An 18718-nucleotide genomic window follows, 5' to 3' on the forward strand; every position below is an offset into this window, starting at 1 on the left:
CTTTAAACGATTCTAAAAACAGACTTGCTATACTATTCCCAAATATACATAAATGTGTTTAAATTTTTTCTTAGTTTATTTTCAGTACTCAAATTGGAAAGGCAAAATTTATCTGGGTTCTGGAGATACTGTTTCCTTAGCAGGAAATGAAACTGACAGTGTTTCACAAAGCAGACAAAGTACCTAATTTGATGAAGAAATCATGCTGACACACCAGAAGAAAATGGTCTTCAGTGTAATCAACTGAACATTTGTGTTTCTAAAATGAAGTTGCCTTTAAAAAAATCACATTGCTTAATAGACCAAGGCATCTGTTGGTGTGATCCACAGTTTAAAATGTATTTTAAGAATTTCTGACTTACATGCTGATTTGATAACATGAAAGTCACAACCTTAATATTCAGGGATGAGGTGGATGGAGTTGGAAGTGGAAGGAGAAGTCACTGGAAAAGTTTAAGAACAGAGCAGTGTCAGGGCACACATCCTGCTTTTGATTTTTTGAGAATTTGCATTTTTGGTGACCTGTTTATATTTTTGCTTTAAACCCAATTGGAAAGTTGCACAGCTTTACCCGGTGGCAAAAGTTTGTTTTGTTTAAGTACTTTGTTAGCTGATATACTTAGTTTACCTTATAGTCTCCTCCAAATTGCTTTAAAAATTATAGCTTGTAATTCTTGCAATATATGTTTTTATCACTTTGCTCATCTTACCATGACTTTCTCTATAGAAGTAACTGGAAAGCAAAATATTAGCATTTCCAGCCTCCCTTGCAGCTAAAGCTTACCATGTGACATATCCCAGCAATTAAAGTGTAGGTAGCCGTGCACAAAGAGGCTCTTCTTCAAAATTAAAGAAAATGTTGGCGGGGGGGGCAAGCTATATGAGGACAGGCTGGGTATTTTACCCCCTGCCTTCTCGCTTTTCCATGTGTGGAAAATGGACACATTGCTTGGAAGTGCTGGAAGTGACATTGAAGCCAACTGCTGAGAAGAGTAGGAGTTAATTAGGCAAAGGGAAACCGAGATCTTCAAAGAAGGATGGTGCCCTGCCTAGAAATTATGCTTAATAAAAAAGATTGAAGGATTGGATATCTGAGGCATCTGTCTTAGAATCATCAAAAGCCTGCTCAGGGGATGAGATGCTGTTCCAGCTCCAGTGGGCAGAATTAAGGCCACCATTGGGTGAATGCAAATAACAAAGAGGCAGCTTTCGAGTCCAGGCTAGCTGAAGTTTTTCACAAATGGAGCTTTCCAGAAATCCTTTGAGCTACATGTAGGTAATTTCCCTATCATCAAATGTGTTCAAGTAGATGCTGCCTGACCCCCACTCAGGAACAGTAGAGATGGGAGTCCGCATTAAGGCAGTGATTTTACTATGTCAGTTTTGTCCAAGTATTTCTGTTCCCATGTGCCCTAAAAGAATTTTGAACAACTATGTGCCCCATGACGTATTTTGTCTTTTAAAATTTTAATTTTTAAAATTTTTCATGCATATTTCAAACTGACCTATTTGTAAAAACATAGATTAAGTAATTGTAAAGAAGGTGATTTCTGATATACTATATATTATGTACCTACACATTAAATCTGTTTTTGTTGTTTCAAAATCTTGGCACAGCTCATTTTGCTCAGCCAATTGATGGAAGGTGATTGCTCTGTTAACCTAATGGCCAAGCCAATCCTCACTGTCAAACTAGACAAATCTAACTCACTTTTAAAGAATTGTGCAAAATGTTTGCCCTCTTCCTGCTCACCTAGCAACGGTGGACCTGTAACTGATAGGATTCCTACCTTTGTGGAGCTTGGCTCTGGTTGAGGAGACAGATCTTAAAGAATTCCACAAACAGCACATCACACCTGGGCAGAGTGCAAGTCAGGAGGTGTTAAAGGAATGTGTAATAGGAGATGGGTGGGTGTGTGGTCGGGGAGGAAGTGACAGTTTAAGCTGGGAGCTGAGGAGGAATAGGAGCTAATTAGGTGAAGGGGAATGGAAATCTTCCAAGAAAATCTCACTTCATTTTTCAATGCAAATAGACACAAAATATTATGCTAATGCTTGGTTAAAGCAGTTTGTCACCTGGATAAAATAAGATGCAATTCCTATCTATTTTTTTTTTTAGGTCTTGAGAGAGAAAATTGTTCTAAATCTAGTCTGGGATAGAACTTTTATGTCTGATGTAATTTGCAGTCTCTTCTGGGAGGTAATTAACAATCCTGACAAAATCCTTGAGCAATCTCTTCGAGTATGTTTGGTTACCCACTAGCTGACTGACTGCTGATGCTCTTTAACTAGTAGTTTCTGTATTGTACCACTGACATCTCTACCAAGAGAGAACCTTTAGATTAGCTTCCCATGTGGGGTTTGAAATGAAACCTTCTGTGCTCCTAAGCAATCTGAGAAGCTGGTAGAGGGGAGCAGAATATGTCACCCCCAAATATGTCTCTTCGGCATACAGATTATCTTGAGCTGGTTGTTTTTTGACAGACAACAGACACAGGAGAAGCTCTGAAAACTGACTAGAAATTACCCTTGTGTAAGAGACATTTAAATTTACAAGGGGAATCTCCATTTGTAAGAGCATCTGTTTCTCTCTCTCTCTCTCTCTCTCTTTCTCACTCTCTAGAAAAGGATGACTGTAAATCTCTAGAAACTCTAATCAATGCAGAAGGCAAGGACAAACCTGGGTAACAACCATGCCTTTGTTTCCTGTGCTTGGCCTGTTAGCCTCCCATAGCTGCCCTCTCTCAGCAGCTTCTTTTGTCTTTAGCTGGAGATGATATTTAAGGGGTGGTTTGGGTCATTTGGGAGAGTTCCTCATTTATCTTGGGCTCTCCCGTGTATACGGGATGTATTCATGTTGTTAAACTCCTGTTTCTTTTTCTCCTGCTAATCTTTTATTCCAGGGAGTCTCAGCCAAGAACCTAGAAGGGTAGAGGGAAAATTATTTTTCCTCCCCCACACTGTCCTTACTTTCAAGGAACTTGAACCCTTTGGAGCTGTACATTGCTGAATTATTTTTGGTTTAGTGCCCAGAGGTTTTATAGTGTAAGGTAGCACACCATGCTGAGATTTGGGATGAGTGAGAGATACATCTTTGTGGGAGAAGGGCAATTATGAAACTGGAGATGGGCAAGGAGTACCAAGACTGACCGCTTCCCCTCAGGGTCATTATCAGGCAGATTATTTCCAGGAATGTGAGGTTTGGATACCAAGTTCCTAAAACTCAGTCCCCTGAAAAGTTCTTACATACCCTAAGTGGCAAATGTTTCTCAGTTTGAAGGCCTTGAGCTAGATGACTCCTCTGTGCTGGGGGCAGAGGCTTATAAAAATGACTATAGAGAGTGACTGATCAGAGATCATGTCAAGAAATTATTCTTTTTTTTTTTAAAGATTTTATTTATTTATTTGACAGAGAGAGATCACAAGTAGGCAGAGAGGCAGGCAGAGAGAGAAGGAGGAGGAAGCAGGCTCCCCGCCGAGCAGAGAGCCCGATGCAGGACTCGATCCCAGGACCCCGAGATCATGACCTGAGCTGAAGGCAGCGGCTTAACCCACTGAGCCACCCAGGCGCCCAAGAAATTATTCTGAGAGCTCTGGGACAGAGGCCTCTTGGGCAGCATCTTTTGATGATTTCTGAGTTTCCTCAAAGCTTACTCTTCTCCGTGGCTCTTTGAGGACAGAGTGATTATTATTCAGTGGCTATTGCTGCAGAAAGATCATGTGGTACTTAAGTCTCTGAAATGTAGGACTTGATGAAGTAGACCAGAAAGAAACAGAAACTATTTTGAATTTGTCTCCTAGGGGTTGTGATGCCTAACAGCCAAGGCCCTGAGAGGGAGGGCCTCAGGCCCATTGCCAAGAGGGCTCCTGGCTTTGCCCGAGAAAGAATTCAAGAGCAAATCATTTAGAGAAAGGGACAAAGATTTATAAAGTATAGAATTATAAAGTATAGAAGTAAGAAAGGAGCCGCTTCACAGATAAAATAGTAGGCTCTCCTCCCAGATGGGAAAAGGAACCCCCTTTGCCTCTACTAAAGGGTTTTAAAAGTTGTTTTTTTTTTTTTTTAAGTTAGCTAACCATACAGAGAGGGCCTTACTCTTTAATTTTGGGTTGATCACTTACATGGGATGGTTAGTTCTTCCATTGTCTTAGGGTTGTGGAATTACCCACAGGAAGCAATTTTAAGAATGTCTAGCCTAGGGGTGCCTGGTTGGCTCATTCAGTAGATCATGTGACTCTTGATCTCTAGGTCATGAGTTCAAGCCCCATGTTGGGGATGGAGCCTCCTTTAAAAAAGAAAAAAATGTTCAGCCTATATGACTTTTACTGCCAGAGGGAGTAGGGTCTCATGGTCTTCCGTGAGTTGTATCTTGTGACTCTTTTCATGACCTACTGACTTTTAGGTTAAGCATCAGCCTAAAACCAAAATGGCTTTACTTCGATCAACTTGTCTCCTGCGCCTCCCTTCCCTCCTGCCGCATTTGGAGCATATGCAACCTAAGGGTTTGTTTTAGGGTTTTAAAAGCTAGGTCTCAAATAAATTACCATTTGGACAAAAAGACTGAATATTTCTTTGGAAGAAAGGCATATTCTTAAATAGTTTTGGTTTTATCTTATCACTCATAAATGTCACCTTCAAAATTTTCACTTCTTTTTTTGGTCCAAATCTTATGAAGATATCGTTCTTTTCTACAAGTCGTTACCAGGAAATACCTAGGTTTTAAAACGTATACTTAGCTTTTTCCCATTGAGTTGTAGTTAGAATAATAAACTTCATGAAATTCAAACCTAGGACAATACACCCGGAAAAATACTAACACAATAACCTGGGTTGCAAAACTTGTTTAGCAAGTTTCAGCTGAAGGTTAATTAAAACCTGCTTGGAAACCTCCTAAAACACAGCCAAGAAATCACCACCTAGATTCTTCTCTCAGGATCTTTCTCTTCACCCCTTCCCTGGATTTCAGTGGGAACATTTCCCCAGAATTCCATCTGGTCTGGCACGAGACCATAGTGTTCATGACCATGAGTGTCCATGGCCCTGGCATAACCCTTTTCCTCCCATCCCAGGGGAGGAGCAGTAAGACAGTAGGTAGGTAACCCTTCTTTAACAGTTCTGAGGAGCAGCATGCGTTGCCATTCCTTATAGAGAAGCATTTTAGCTTCTCTGGGAGGTGGGGTAATGTTGGGTTCTGAGGCTGAGGGGTTATAAGAATTTCCTCCAGTGTTTCATGTTTTAAGTTGACATATTTTAAGATGCAGAGGAGTAAAGTGACATTGTTCTGGACAAGACAGGAGAGCATGAAGAGTAGTCAAAGGCAGAGGAGGAGAAGGTAGAAAGGCTGCCTGACGTTTGACTGGCCTATAAGAGAATATTGAACTGGCCGAACATTCTGGAACATCAGCTGCATATTCTCCCAGAAGTTCCTTGGGGTTACCGCTATTATTTCTTTTGTCCAGGCTTGTTTAGAGTGGTTGTCAGCTAACACCCCGTTGGTGGATAAGCATCTGCGAGATGTGCAGGAAACAAGGCCGGGGTATAATTATAACATAATGCTTTAACAACATTGCACAAGACTGCCTCAGTACTATACGCCAGAGTGCGCAGCGACTGTCTTGCTGACAGGCATTTGGATGGTGATTAGTGTTGGATCTCGTCCTAGAGTCAGGCTTGAAGCCAGAGAAACTGGAAAATGATTTTTGTTTTTCAACTCCTTGGAGGCCTGTGTGGAAAATTTGGGAGAGCACATTTTTGTTTCTAGTAACAGAACTCACATATATTTTGAGGAAGAAAAAGTGAAATGGGATGGTTCCTGATCCACTTGCCTGGTCTTGAAGCAGATCTTCTGTGGAAAAATGGAGTTTTCTTGCAGGGCTGACTGAGAAGGATTGAGGCAGGGAGCAGTTGATAGAAAGCACATTCCCCCCAGGTCCTTCATACCTAATCTAGGCACAGGTGAGACATTTTCCAGGTCAAAGAAACAGTCTTAGCCCCGAAGCACCACCAGTATCAATGACCAAAGGCCGCCATATACGGTTGCCCTAGATGGTGAGTTACAGTTTGTGAGCGGTAGCCGGATGTGGCTATCAGTTTACATCTTAACCCCACTGCCTTTTGGTTGTATGACATTGAATAAATTGCTTCACCCCCTCTTCCCTGCCTTCCTCATGCACAAAAGAATGGCTTTGTTTTGAGGATTAAAAGTGCTCTCTAATCATGAGCTTTCTTTTTTTCCAATTAAATTGTGACTCTCAAAATGGGGGCCTTTTATAAGTAAAGAATAACATTAGAGGTGATTCTCTCACTTTTCCCTCTAAAGCTGGAGCTGGTTTATTTCATTTATTTAATGACATTAAGTATTTTATCAAGTGCCCACTGTGTACCATGCATGGAAATGAGGCCCCGAGGATATAAAGATTACGGGATATGACTTCTGCTCCCAGGATATTAACAGTTAAGGAAGTAAACATGTGGGTCACACTGTTAGGCATAAGCAAATCTGAGGCCGAAGAGTATGAACCAACGGCTTAGAGAGGGGGCAAGTGTGTGGTAGAGAAAGCACGTGTGTGCAGAGCTGCGGAGGGACAAAGCCGGCTGACAGTCCGGACCTGCATGCCCGGAGTGAATCCATGTTGCTCAATCTCCCTCAGCCTCTGTTTCCTCATTTTTAAAGTGGGCCTAATTCAGTGGTGTGCTGAAGCAGGCTCTTGCCGGCTTGGGAGAACCTCTGGTTAAATATTCAGGAATTTTGCAAGCCGGTGGTTAAAATCATTGGTAGCTTCAAATCAGCCTCCGTGGAAGTATTTACACCATGTTAGTGTGCAACTTCTAGGAATCAAACCCTGCACTTCCAGCTGCTTTACCAGCACACCTCTGGAAGGCAAAACTTCATCCTCCAGGGTCTTTGGCTGGGCTTGAGAATCTAATTAACATAAAACAGATTAACAGGAGAAAAGCATACACATTTATTTAATATAAATATGATGTGACATGGGAGCCCTCCTAAGGAACTGAAGCTCCAAAGATGTGGCAAAACCTAAATGCTTTTATTTTTTTAATTTTTTTAAAGATTTTATTTATTTGACAGAGAGAGAGGGAGATTATAAGCAGGCAGAGAGAGGGAAAACTGTCTCCCTGCTGAGCAGAGAGCCCGATGCAGGGCTCGATCTCAGGACCCCGAGATCATGACCTGAGCTGAAGACAGAGGCTTAACCCACTGAACCCCTAGGTGCCCCTTATTTTTCATTTTTTAAAAGATTTCATTTATTTGCCAGAGAGAGACACAGCGAAAAAGGGAACACAAGCAAGGGGAGTGGGAGAGGGAGAAGCAGGCTTCCCGCTGAGCAGAGAGCCCGATGCAGGGCTCGATCCCAGGACCCTAGGATCACGACCTGAGCTGAAGGCAGATGCTTAACCAACTGAGCCACCCAGGCACCACAAACCTAAATCCTTTTAAACTAGGTTGAACAGGGGTACCTGGGTGGCTCAGTCGGTTAAGCATCTGCCTTTGGCTCATGATTCTGGGGTCCTGGGTTTGAATCCTGCATGGGTGAGGGTCTGCTTCTGCCTCTGCCTCTCCCCCTGAGTGTGTGCTCTCTTTCTTTGTCTCTCTCTATGTCAAATAAATAAATAAAATCTTTTTAAAAAACTAGGTCAAACAAAGAGGCAATTGTAGAAAAGTAGCTAAAATACATGGGGAGGCTAAAGAAAGAGGATTATTTTAACAAACTCTGTACAGAATTCTGGCATTGGCTCCCTGTGGAAGTGTGTTTCTTTTCTCCTGGTACAGGGAGGGAGACATCGTGCATGGGAGATTTATCTCCCGTTTTCAGAAAGAAAAGGGGAGATAAGAACACTCTTCTCGCATTTGCTGTTTTTCAAGTGCCCTTAGCTCAAAATAATCCTTCTGCCGAAGTGGCATATTTGGGGGTGGCATATTCTGTCACCCTTCAAATACCCTATGCTGTTGTCATGAAGATTAATGAAGAACAAAATCACAACATCTGGCACATAGGAAATGCTCAACATAGGTCATGATAAGCAGATCACGTAGACTCTATTAATAATTGATGTGCATTGTGCACATCCATATTCATAATCTCATTTATGAATGGCAGTTGTAATGAGGAAAAACCAGGATCTAATTCAGCTACCTCTGACTCCAAGCAGAGTGTGCTTTCCACCAGACCCACACTGCCTCTGAAATCACTTTCGTTGTTGTTGTTGTTGTCGTCGTTGTTGTCATCGTTACTGAGCGACTGGTTGAAAGAAAGCGGTATAAGCAACCAGGTGGAAAAGGAGAGCTGGGGAAAGTCTCTCTAAGCTAAGTCAGAAGTGAAACGCCACCACCCTCAGCCCCCATTTAAAAGGCTTTCCGGGGTGCCTGGGTGGCTCCGTGGGTTAAGCCTCTACCTTTGGCTCAGGTCATGATCTTAGGGTCCTGGGATCGAGCCCCGCATTGGGCTCTCTGCTCGGCGGGGAGCCTGCTTCCCCCCGCCCCTGCCTGCCTCTCTGCCTACTTGTGATCTCTGTCAAATAAATAAATAAAATCTTTAAAAGGCTTTCCCGGCTGTGTCCCTGTCGTTGTCAAAGCAGTGGAGAACACAGTGGCTCCTGGTAAATGTTGCTTCTCTAGGAACCTCTGAAGCCCAGAATGACCTAGCCTTCGATCTGGGGCAGGAAATTTTACAGGATGCCTCTGAGACATCTTAAAAGCAAAGAAACTAACAAGAGCTTCTGGGGTCGTGTCCAAAGGACTCTGAAGCCCACTGGAAGAAGCTCTCACTGAACAATCAGGCCATCTGAGCTTTAGTAAGAAAAACAAGGACAATGAATTAAGGCACAGGAAATGTTTCAAGTCCATGAGTTAATAATGATATTTGGTGGCAGATGGGGCAGGGTGTGGGCTGCTAATTGAAAGATGCTGGGAAACCCAATTCGCTCTTTCAAGAGCCAGTAAATCAGAGGGAAAAATCAAGTATTTATCCTGCCTTTGATGGGTGCATTTCATGTTAATGAAATATAAGATGGGAGAGCACTCTTTTTATAGAAATATTTTTGCTAATAAATGAAGAAACGATAGAAATAGAATATCACCATATTGCAACTCTTGGTGAATCAGTGGACCAAGTAGGTGTTGATATTAACAGCCCCCAGCAGCACAAAGAGACAACTAGACATTTTATGCCTCTTGATGGGGGGAGAATCATCTGTGAAGTTTTGTGTGTGTGTGTGTGTGTGTGTGTGTGTGTGAAATTTTCTTACCAAAAAATCAAACTTGAATCTGATCAAGTTGAAGCCCAACTGGTAAAGTTCTACTTCTGACACCCTCTTTTTTTTTTGACCCCACAGAAGCTGGCAGTTTTGCATTATGGCTGTGGCAGTGTATCTCCAACTTAACACAGACCCCTTTTCAAGGAAGGAATTCTTGGCTAAAATTAACAACGCAAGAAACAACAGGTGTTGGCAAGGATGCAGAGAAAGCGGAACCCTCTTACACTGTTGGTGGGAATGCAAGCTGGTGCAGCCACTCTGGAAAACAGTGTGGAGGTTCCCTATACAGGTAAAAATAGAGCTACCCTATGACCCAGCAGTTGCACTGCTGGGCATTTACCCAAAGGATACAAAAATACAGATTCGAAGGGGTACATGCACCCCGATGTTTATGGCACCATTATCAACAACAGCCAAACTACGGAGAGAGCCCAAATACTCATCGACTGATGAACGAATTAAAAAGATGTGGTACACACACACACACACACACACACACTGGCATATTACTCAGCCATCAAAAAGAATAAAATCTTGAGGCACCTGGATGGCTCAGTGGGTTAAAGCCTCTGCCTCCGGCTCAGGTCATGATCCCTTCCTCTCTCTCTGCCTGCCTCTCTGCCTACTTGTGATCTCTGTCTGTCAAATAAATAAATAAAATCTTTAAAAAAAAAACCACTCTAGCTCCTCCATGTTGCTGCAAATAAGCAAGATTTGAGAGGCAGGCAGAGAGAGGAAGGGAAGCAGACTCCCTGCTGAGCAGAGAGCCCGATTCGGGGCTCGATCCCAGGACCCCAGGATCATGACCCGAGCTGAAGGCAGAGGCTTTAACCCACTGAGCCACCCAGGCACCCGAGAGCTAGAGTGTTTTATGCTAAGTGAAATAAGTCAGCCAGAGAAAGAGAAGCACCATACGATTTAACTCATGTGGAATTCAGGAAGCAGAACATGAACATATGGGAGGGGGGAAGAAAGAAAGAAGAGAGAGCGGAAAAACCATAAGAGACTCTTAAAGACAAAGAACAGGAGCACCTGGGTGGCTCAGTCAGTTAGGCTTCTGACTCTTGATCTAGCTCAGGTCTTGATTTCAGGGTCATGAGTACAGACTCCACGTTGGGCTCCACGCTGGGCATGAAGCCTACTTAAAAGAAAAAAGAACAAACTGAGGGTTGATGGAGGGAGGTGAGTGAGGGGTGAGCTAGATGGGGGATGGGTATTCAGGAGGGCACTTTTTACGATGAGCACTGGGTGTTGCATGTACGTGATGAATCACTGAATTCTACTCCTGAAACCAATATCGCACTGTACGTTAACTAAAAAAATTTCTTTTAATTAGAGAAAAATCTGTTCAAAAATGCAGAATTCTCACAGATCCCCAGAGAAATTACTTTTACTATATTAGTTATTATACACATATAACTGAAATTACTTTTATTATATTACTTATTATACACATATAACTGGATGTGAATGTATTATGTTCATAGCTCCAACGTGACTGTAAAATGTATATACATTTACAAATCAAATCTTAAAAAAATGACCCAACTAATAAAAGTCAAATCAACCACACCGACTTAATACGAGGGAATACATTTTGCTTAAGTGAAGTTGTTGCTTGCAGAGGAACATGGTACGGATGGCTAGGGTGGACGTTCTTGGTTTCAGCACTGTATGTACTTAGGTGACAATTCTGTGGTAATTTTTTTGTAAAAACTCTCTAGAAGGTTCTCCTTCATGCTGTGTGGTGAGACTTGCTCTTTGTTAATGACACGGTGATAAGGTGAGCAGCATAAACACAAGCCGAAATGATTGTGCTCACAACTGTTCAGTCACAAGGTCACGATCTAGATCAGTGGCTCTCCATCCTGGCTTCACTTTGAGATGCAGGTGCAAATACAATTAAATTAGTTTCTCAGGGTGAGGCTTTGGTATTTCTTAAAAGCTTTCTAGAGGATTCTAACCTGCGGCCAATACGGGGAACTCCTGGTTTTGATGATCTAGAAAAATGCTTCTATGATTAATCTTTAGAGTATAATCCAGAGGAAACACCAAATTCAGTCATTCTTATAGAGAATATGAGGTGTTTTAAGAGTATGGGAGTGAACCTCCAGGGATTTGAGAAATTTGGTGTGGGAGTTTGATTCCTGGGCCTTGTTGTGTGGCCTTGGGCAACCTGACCTCTCAAAGGTTTAGTTTCTCATTTAAAGAAGCAGCTAGTAAGAGCAGTTCCCTCTGTAGTGTACCGGCGAGGATATGGTAACAGTGATCACAGAGGGCTAAGTGCAATGCCAGGTTCCTGGGGAGTACCTGCTCAAGGTTAACTCTTATTATTAACTGTTATGTTGAGAGCCATCTGGAAACTACTAAAACATCTGTTGGGCAGAGGTGAACCACAAGAAAGAGGTGATGGGGGAATGCGGTGCTGGGAGAGCGTCCTGAGGAAGGGCATTTGGTGGCCTAAGGTGGGGCAAGGAAGGTGTTGACGTCGGAGGGGATGTTCAGTAAGGGCGTGGGACTCTCAGTCTGAGCTGTGGGTAACCCCTGACTGGCTTGAAGCCTAGCCTGGCAGCACAAAGAAAAGGGATGAGAATAATGGACAGGGTCGCCCAGAGGTGACAGTCCACAGGAAGAGATGATGAAACAAGAAAACAAAGATGTAGCCAGTGGAGCGAACAGAATTCCAGGAGCGGGCAAGCCCGCCTGCAGACTCTGAACGGGAGGCCAGGCCGGCCAGGGTCAGGGAGGAAGCCACTTCCCCTGGCAGGAGATGGTGGCGCCGGTATCTCAGAGCAGCCACTTGCCTCCGGAACAGGGGTTAAGTGCCATCCATTCTAGGTCCTGCCGGGGACCCAGTGAGAAGGAGACTCACAGGATGGGGTAGAGTGGGTATAAGGCATTAATCAGTCATTAGGCTTTTTCCGATTTGTTGCTTCTGCCTTTCTGTGTGACGGCCCACTTCTTGCCCGAGAAAGGCTGCCCCGTGGAGGCCAAGCAGCTGGTGGTCTTGGGCTCTGGTTTGGACAGTGACGGACAATGGCTCTAACCGTCAACCCTGTGGTGGCACCAGTAGCATGGTGTCATAGGCCTGGATATGGACAAACCCAGCTACTTCCCATTTTAATAGTTTCAGAGATTTTGATTTTGTAAGTTTTTGGAGGAACAGAATACACTTAGTGAATAGCAGTTGTTTTAAACACACACACACACACACACACACACACCCTGAAATATCCAATGTAATATAATGATTGGCAAATCCTTAGGTCAGAAATCCTATTCTCCCCAAGTGATTATGTCAGGTGTAATATTTTAGTAAAATAATTTTAAAGTTATCTTTACATGAAGCTATCTTTTCCCCCACTTTCTGGTTTGATCATTGTTTATTATTTCTTTTTATAAAATGTCCCAGGATGTGTTTTCTTACTTGCCTAGGGATTACAAACTTTACAGATTTTACAGTTTAGTTTTTCAGGAGGTATCTTTACAATTGAGTTAGGCGTTCAGGGGGCTGATGCTGTGGTGTTGCAGCTTCTAAATTTTGAATGGAAGGGACTACTTTAGAGTGGACACAGCCTTCATAAAAGCTTCTGGGCGACAACCCTGGATTTTTAGGGCTAAGCTCTAAGAAGAATGAGAAAACAAAGAGTTATATTGTAACTCGCTTGGTTAATCTAATGTATTCACATATTTAACCACAGTCAGCATGTAGTTGTTTACTTCAAAGAGGCCCACTTTCCAAAACACAGTTCTCAAAATGCCTGCTTTCCCCACGAGGCTCTCTTGTGTTTAGTCAACCCTTTTGATGTTTGCCAGCTTCTCTCTCCTAGTTCCTTATCATCCCAGCAGGACTCTGGACTCTGGAAACCTGTTTTCATAATGCTCTCTGAGCCACCACTAAATCCCAAAGCTCTCCTGTATTCAGTACAGTACAGGATCCCACTTGTTTATATGGCTGCCTTCTAACTTCGGAAGCCAGAACAGACACCAGAGCAGGGGATGCTGGGCAAAACCCCCCTTTCACGGAGGAGCCTAGTATTTCTTTCCTGGAGAACACAGAAAGAAGATGGGGAGCATGGTTTTTTAGGTATCTGATGACTTGGAAAACATTAGTCTTGGAAATCAGCGCAGTGGTTCTTATTAACTACCATTTTATTATGTGAACTGCTGGGTTTAGGGGTTTAGCTCAGTGTCATGAATAACAAAAGGAGGTAACAGGGGCGCCTGGCTGACTCAGGAGCGGAGGACCCTTGATCTCAGGGTGGTGAGTTCGAGCCCCACGTTGGGTGTAGCGTTACTGGCAGATATAACTTTAAAAAGGAGGAAGTCAAATTTACCTAAGGCTGTCTCTTCCTCATGCTTCTTGGAAGTTTCATTTTCAGTTCTGGAGAAAGTTTTTGTTTACCACCCCATTTTAGGCACTATTGTTTAAAATAGAAACTCATTCTGGTACCACAGTACCATAGACTGGGGCTCCAGTTAAACTTTCCCTGATTGGGACCCACACCCACCTCCAGCCTTTTCGTTTGCACATTTCCTGTAAAAATGCTGGTTCACTCCTGCCTGATTAGCAAAGCGATCCACTTTCCCCTTCGGAATGGGATTCTGGGCGGGATGAGGTTGTTCGGGCAAGGTATGTGCCACCCCTCCATCCCGTCTCCGCCTTTTACGTGGGTAACCATTGGGCTTATTTGTTATGGACTTTTCTTGCTAACCTGGTTCTCAGCTCTTGAAAATTCTGTCAGATGAAGTGTCCAGTGTCACCAGCGTCAAGTCATTTTACACGCTGCTACCTATAAAACCAGGGAACTGAACTGGCTTCTCTCCAGACTTTGAGAACAGCTCATGACCACTTTAAATTGGGTTAAAAACTGTTTTTCAATAATTGTAAGGTTATCGAGTTACGTTTCTTGGTCATTTTTATTTCGTGTTCAACAGCAAGAGAAATGTCTTGAGAAATGAAAGATTAGTAAAAATGCTTATACCAATTAAATCAAAGGGCAGTTTATTAAAAAAAGAATCAAAACAGAAACTCTAAGTACCAGTGTGTACATTGTACACATTTAAATGACTCACAAGAATGAAGTTTTTTTTCATATACAAGAAGATCATACCACCTTGTTTATCAAAAGATGTTCAAGGAGAAATTGGACTCCAAACCGCATACAAGATTGCCATCTTAATCAGACCGCATTTCAAACATGCAACGACGCCACTGGTAATAAAGCTTTGGAATGGGTGTTCATTCTATTATTTGACTACAAATAGGATAGAAAGCAAGATCAGTTGAGAATTTAATCTAAAATAGAATGGAAGCTGTCACTGTCTGCATCAGTACTCCTCACTCCTCTGCTGCCATTTTGAGCAAGTACTCCTTGTCGATCTTGAAGAGTCTCCATCCCTCTTCGCTGGACAGATCAGAAGCACCTCTTCTTTTGTAGAAGTTGATAGATGGTTCGTTCCATTCTGCTACCAAGAAGTGCATGCTGCTGCAGCGACATTTCATCGCAACCTGTTGTGACGGAGAGTGAAACAAACTCAGTGACGTTTCACCTGCTTTCCAAGACCCGATCTGATTCAGTCATTAACATAACTCAGTAACACTCACAAATTTGGAAACCAAACCAGCTCTCTCCCGAACCAAGACATACCTGGCTTAGATTCTTCAGGATTTCTGATCCTATGCCAAAGCCTAAAGGGAAGAGAAGTACCATTTAAAAAGCCGTCTTCAGGACTTTAAGCCCTGGTTTCTCTTGAGAGCAAACCCCCCTCCTCCTAAACTCAGCCATACCTCTATAATCACTCATTACGAAGAAGTCCTCAAGATACAAGAGTTTGCCAATCCATGGGTCATAGGTAAAGTAGTACATGGCGAAACCCACAACACTGTGTCCTGTAATAAGAGTATCACATGAGATGTGGACGAAAAGCCACCCATAAAAGTTGTAGCTGCAAAATCGGAAGCCTATTGTAGGTTTTAAAAAATCGACATGCATGTATTACAGAAATAAGTAGCCATTGAATCGGGACTGATTTTTATGCTAGAGCAGTCCAGGCCACTGGTGGATGATCTCACTGTTCTCAGGACATGTATTTGCAAAAAGCACACATTAGGACTAGCTGAAGCGAGGCTAAAATCATGGACTGGCCGTTCTGCAACCTGCTGGATCTCACCCTCAGGAAGTGAGAATGCTTTTATTACTTGCCAGAGCAAGACTGCTATAGTCTTAAACAAAACACACACATTATTCACATCCTACTGATATTGGTATGTTGACTTGGGAATAAGTTGGGTTTACACGGCAGTTCAGAATAGTAAATATTTGTAGTTGAAACTCTGCTTCCTTAAGGTCAGGACATCAGGCCAAAAGTGCAATGTTTAATTTCAGAACTTGCCTTCCAATTCACAGCTTTTCAATTTGCTCTCCCCAGTTTTAAGCCAGAAGAAGCAGAGGTACCCAGAAACTGGTGTTATATAACATCTACATACCTCCAAAAAGTACCTCATCCCTTATGTTTTCTGTTCATTTCTTCTAGCTTGGGGAAGAGACTTCAGAAAAAAAATGAAGCACCCACCCAAACAACTTCCCCTTTTAGCTCTGTCTTCTGACCAGTCAACAGGGACCAGCAAAAAATAAAACAATCTGACTCCCTCTTATAGGGTGTCTATCTATAATTTCAAATGGAGGCCAAGGTTTCAAATTAAACTTTCTAGCCATTTTATAGTCCTTTGCAAACACAGGAAGAGAGTACACTGGAGTTTCTGATCTACCGTGTTTTAAGTGTGTGATAATAGGACCTTACCTCATTTATCATGATCATCTACTTTATTGTGTAAAGGATCTTTTAGTTACCTCCCCGCCCATCCATGTACACGGAAGGGCCATGTACATGGCGAAGCTAGAGACTGTAACCTGAAGATTGGGACAAATTAAAGAAAAAAATGTGATTTAACACAATTACAAAAAAGGTTACGTTAGGGTCAAACAAGAACCATTTATGAAACTGAATTACAACAAATGACATTATACCTAACTCTTCCGGGTCTCCACAGCACTCTGATACTTACTTAAACAGCTCTTTCAACCCGCCCTATTATTATGTGCAGCACATCTATTTTCTTTTTCCTCAGTAGTTTGAACACTGGCTATTGTTTCTGGCCAATTTCTCAGTAACTTTGGCCTGTGTCGTCAGTGGTTCTACACCAGGGACACTACGCGTTTTCTAAAACACTCGGTGTTTGGCTTCTGGAAGGGGAGGGCGGTTACCTTCCGGAGACTGGTGCTCCTTGGGCACTTCTGCAACCAGGCAGTGGTAGAAAGGGTGCTCTCCGAAACCATCCTCTAGTAGATCTGCAACAAGGGGCAGCAAGGACACACAGTGATGGCCTCGGTGCCGAGGACAAGGACCCGACACCCTAACCCCGCCCAGCTACGGTCGCGTTACCTTTTTCAGTTAACACTACTTGGTCTTCCATGTATTCGTATTTAGCCAGTTCCTGGGGCGATGCACATGGGAAAGAGGGAGAGAAGTAGAACACTCAGTGAGGCCCGGACGCAACCAGCTCACTGGGAATGGGGTGCGCGGGGTGGCGATTCGTCCCCAGATTCCGGCCCAGGACGGCCCGGCCGAGGCCGGGGGAGGCTAGCGGAGAGAGGGGCTCCTGCGGGAGCCGCTCCCCACCTCCCACCCCCCGCCCCCGGAGGAGCCCGGGCCTTCCGCTACCTTGATCAGCCGCAGGATGTCACTGCAGTCGGCGGCGGTGGCCGGGCGGATCACGAATTTAGCCATTTTCGTCTTTTGCTTTTCTTCCCTTTGCGGACCAGGCCCCTGTACTTGAACAGCAGGAGGAGGTGGTTCCTCATTCGTCTCCCGGGAGCGTCCTCTTCTCAGTCAGGCTGGCACCATGACCCGGCGGACCTCGGTTTTAGGACAGAAAAGCTACACCGGATTGCGACCAAACCTGCGCGCTCTAGCGGCCGCTGGGTCCCGCTTTTTAGCGCAAAGAAGCCCCGCCTCCGACCGTGAAGCGGAGGCACGTCGTCCAATGAGGCCGCGACCGCCCCCCTCTTCCGGACGCCGCCTTCTCTTCCGGGCTTCCGTGTGAACTCGGCGGGCGCGGGCGCTGAGGTGCGTCGCGGGGTTCTCTCGGGGCGCCCTCTAGCGGCGCCTCTAAGGCCTCCCCGGAAACCCGACTAGATGCGCGTCACCCAGGCACCTTCGCCAAAGGGAAAAGAGGAGTTCCTCCTGTGAACGCTGGCCGGTGACCTTGCTGTTTATTCCTTGGCCGGCCGGGAAGTGAACCTCAGGAGAGCCAGACTTGAGCAACATGGGGGTTAGAGCAGCGGTTTTCTAAAGTGTGGGGCGGGGCACCCTTTCGGTCCCAAGGTCCTTTCAGGCAGTGTGTGTCAAAACTAGTTTCATAATAACAGTAAGACGTCATTGGCCTTTTTTGTACTTGCTGGAATTTTCCAGAGGCGACCTGATGTGTGAGTGATGAAGTCATTGATTGCTCTGATGACTAATGGACTGTGTGCTTGTATATTCTTGTGTTTTTTAAAGTTCCCTAAGGTAAACTATTTGGATTCCTTTTTTTTTTTAAGATTTTATTTAAAGTAGGCAGAGCAGCAGGCAGAGTTACAGGGGGAAGCAGGCGTCCCACCGAGCGGAGAGCCGGAAGCGGGGCCCGATCCCAGGACCCTGAGACCATGACCTGAGCTGAAGGCAGAGGCTTAACCCACTGAGCCACCCAGGCGCCCCAACTTTATGGATTCCTTAATAATTTTTCTTTCATACTTTTAATTTTAGAGTTGACACACTGTTTTCTTTCTTACTTTTCTTCCTTCTTATTCTTTGTTAAATCTTTGACCTTCCTTGTGGAAACATTCTCCTGCCTGACGTACACTCTTCACAATTTCCCTCAGTAAAGATCTGTTTTTGAAAAATTTTCTGCTTTGCTTGTCTAAATAGGTCTTCAATTCATCTTAAAATTCTTGAAGGATTTATTTCACTGCTTACAGAATTTGAGATTGAAAGTTATTTTCTTTCAGCCTAGTGATGATGTCAGATTATCTTCTGGCTTCCTTTGCTGTTGGACGTTGTTGTAATCCCTACTTGCCCCATCCTATGTGCTGCTTTTTTCCCTTTAACTTTTTATTTTGAAATAATTACAAATTTCTGGAATGTGTGATGACATTGCTCTGGTGACTAAAGGAATGTGTGTTTTGTGTATTCTTATGTTTAATAGAATTTTCAAAGATAAGCTTTTTGGATTCTTCAGTGATTTTTATTTTTTTTATTTTTAATTTTTAAAAAGATTTTATATATTTGACAGACAGAGATCACAAGTAGGCAGAGAGGCAGGCGGGGGGGGGGTGAAGCAGGTTCCCCACTGAGCAGAGAGCCTGATGTGGGGCTCCATCCCAGGACCCTGAGATCATAACC

General features: G+C 43.7%; 1 protein-coding gene across 1 annotated transcript; it reads right to left on the reverse strand.

The window, feature by feature from the left end:
• Positions 1–14262: 14262 nt before the first annotated feature.
• SAT1 (spermidine/spermine N1-acetyltransferase 1) lies at positions 14263–17259 on the reverse strand. The gene is made up of 6 exons (XM_044235212.1): positions 17000–17259; positions 16721–16772; positions 16543–16626; positions 15066–15167; positions 14926–14966; positions 14263–14786 (listed from the first exon to the last, which is right to left on the reverse strand). The coding sequence occupies exons 1-6, from the start codon at positions 17063–17065 to the stop codon at positions 14616–14618; spliced, it is 516 nt and encodes a 171-aa protein (XP_044091147.1). The 5' UTR covers positions 17066–17259; the 3' UTR covers positions 14263–14615.
• Positions 17260–18718: the final 1459 nt, after the last annotated feature.

This window comes from Neovison vison, chromosome X, assembly GCF_020171115.1.
Source record: "Neovison vison isolate M4711 chromosome X, ASM_NN_V1, whole genome shotgun sequence".
Lineage (NCBI taxonomy): Eukaryota > Metazoa > Chordata > Mammalia > Carnivora > Mustelidae > Neogale > Neogale vison.

Bases quoted from the DNA above. Each gene is read 5' to 3' on its own strand.
- SAT1 (XM_044235212.1), bottom strand. From the start codon at position 17,065: ATGGCTAAATTCGTGATCCGCCCGGCCACCGCCGCCGACTGCAGTGAC. The intron at 15,168-16,542 runs GTAACCGCCCTC...CTCTTATTACAG, and splicing joins GGAGCACCAGTCTCCGGAAG to GACACAGTGTTGTGGGTTTC. The intron at 14,787-14,925 runs GTATGTCTTGGT...CCGTCACAACAG, and splicing joins TCCTGAAGAATCTAAGCCAG to GTTGCGATGAAATGTCGCTG.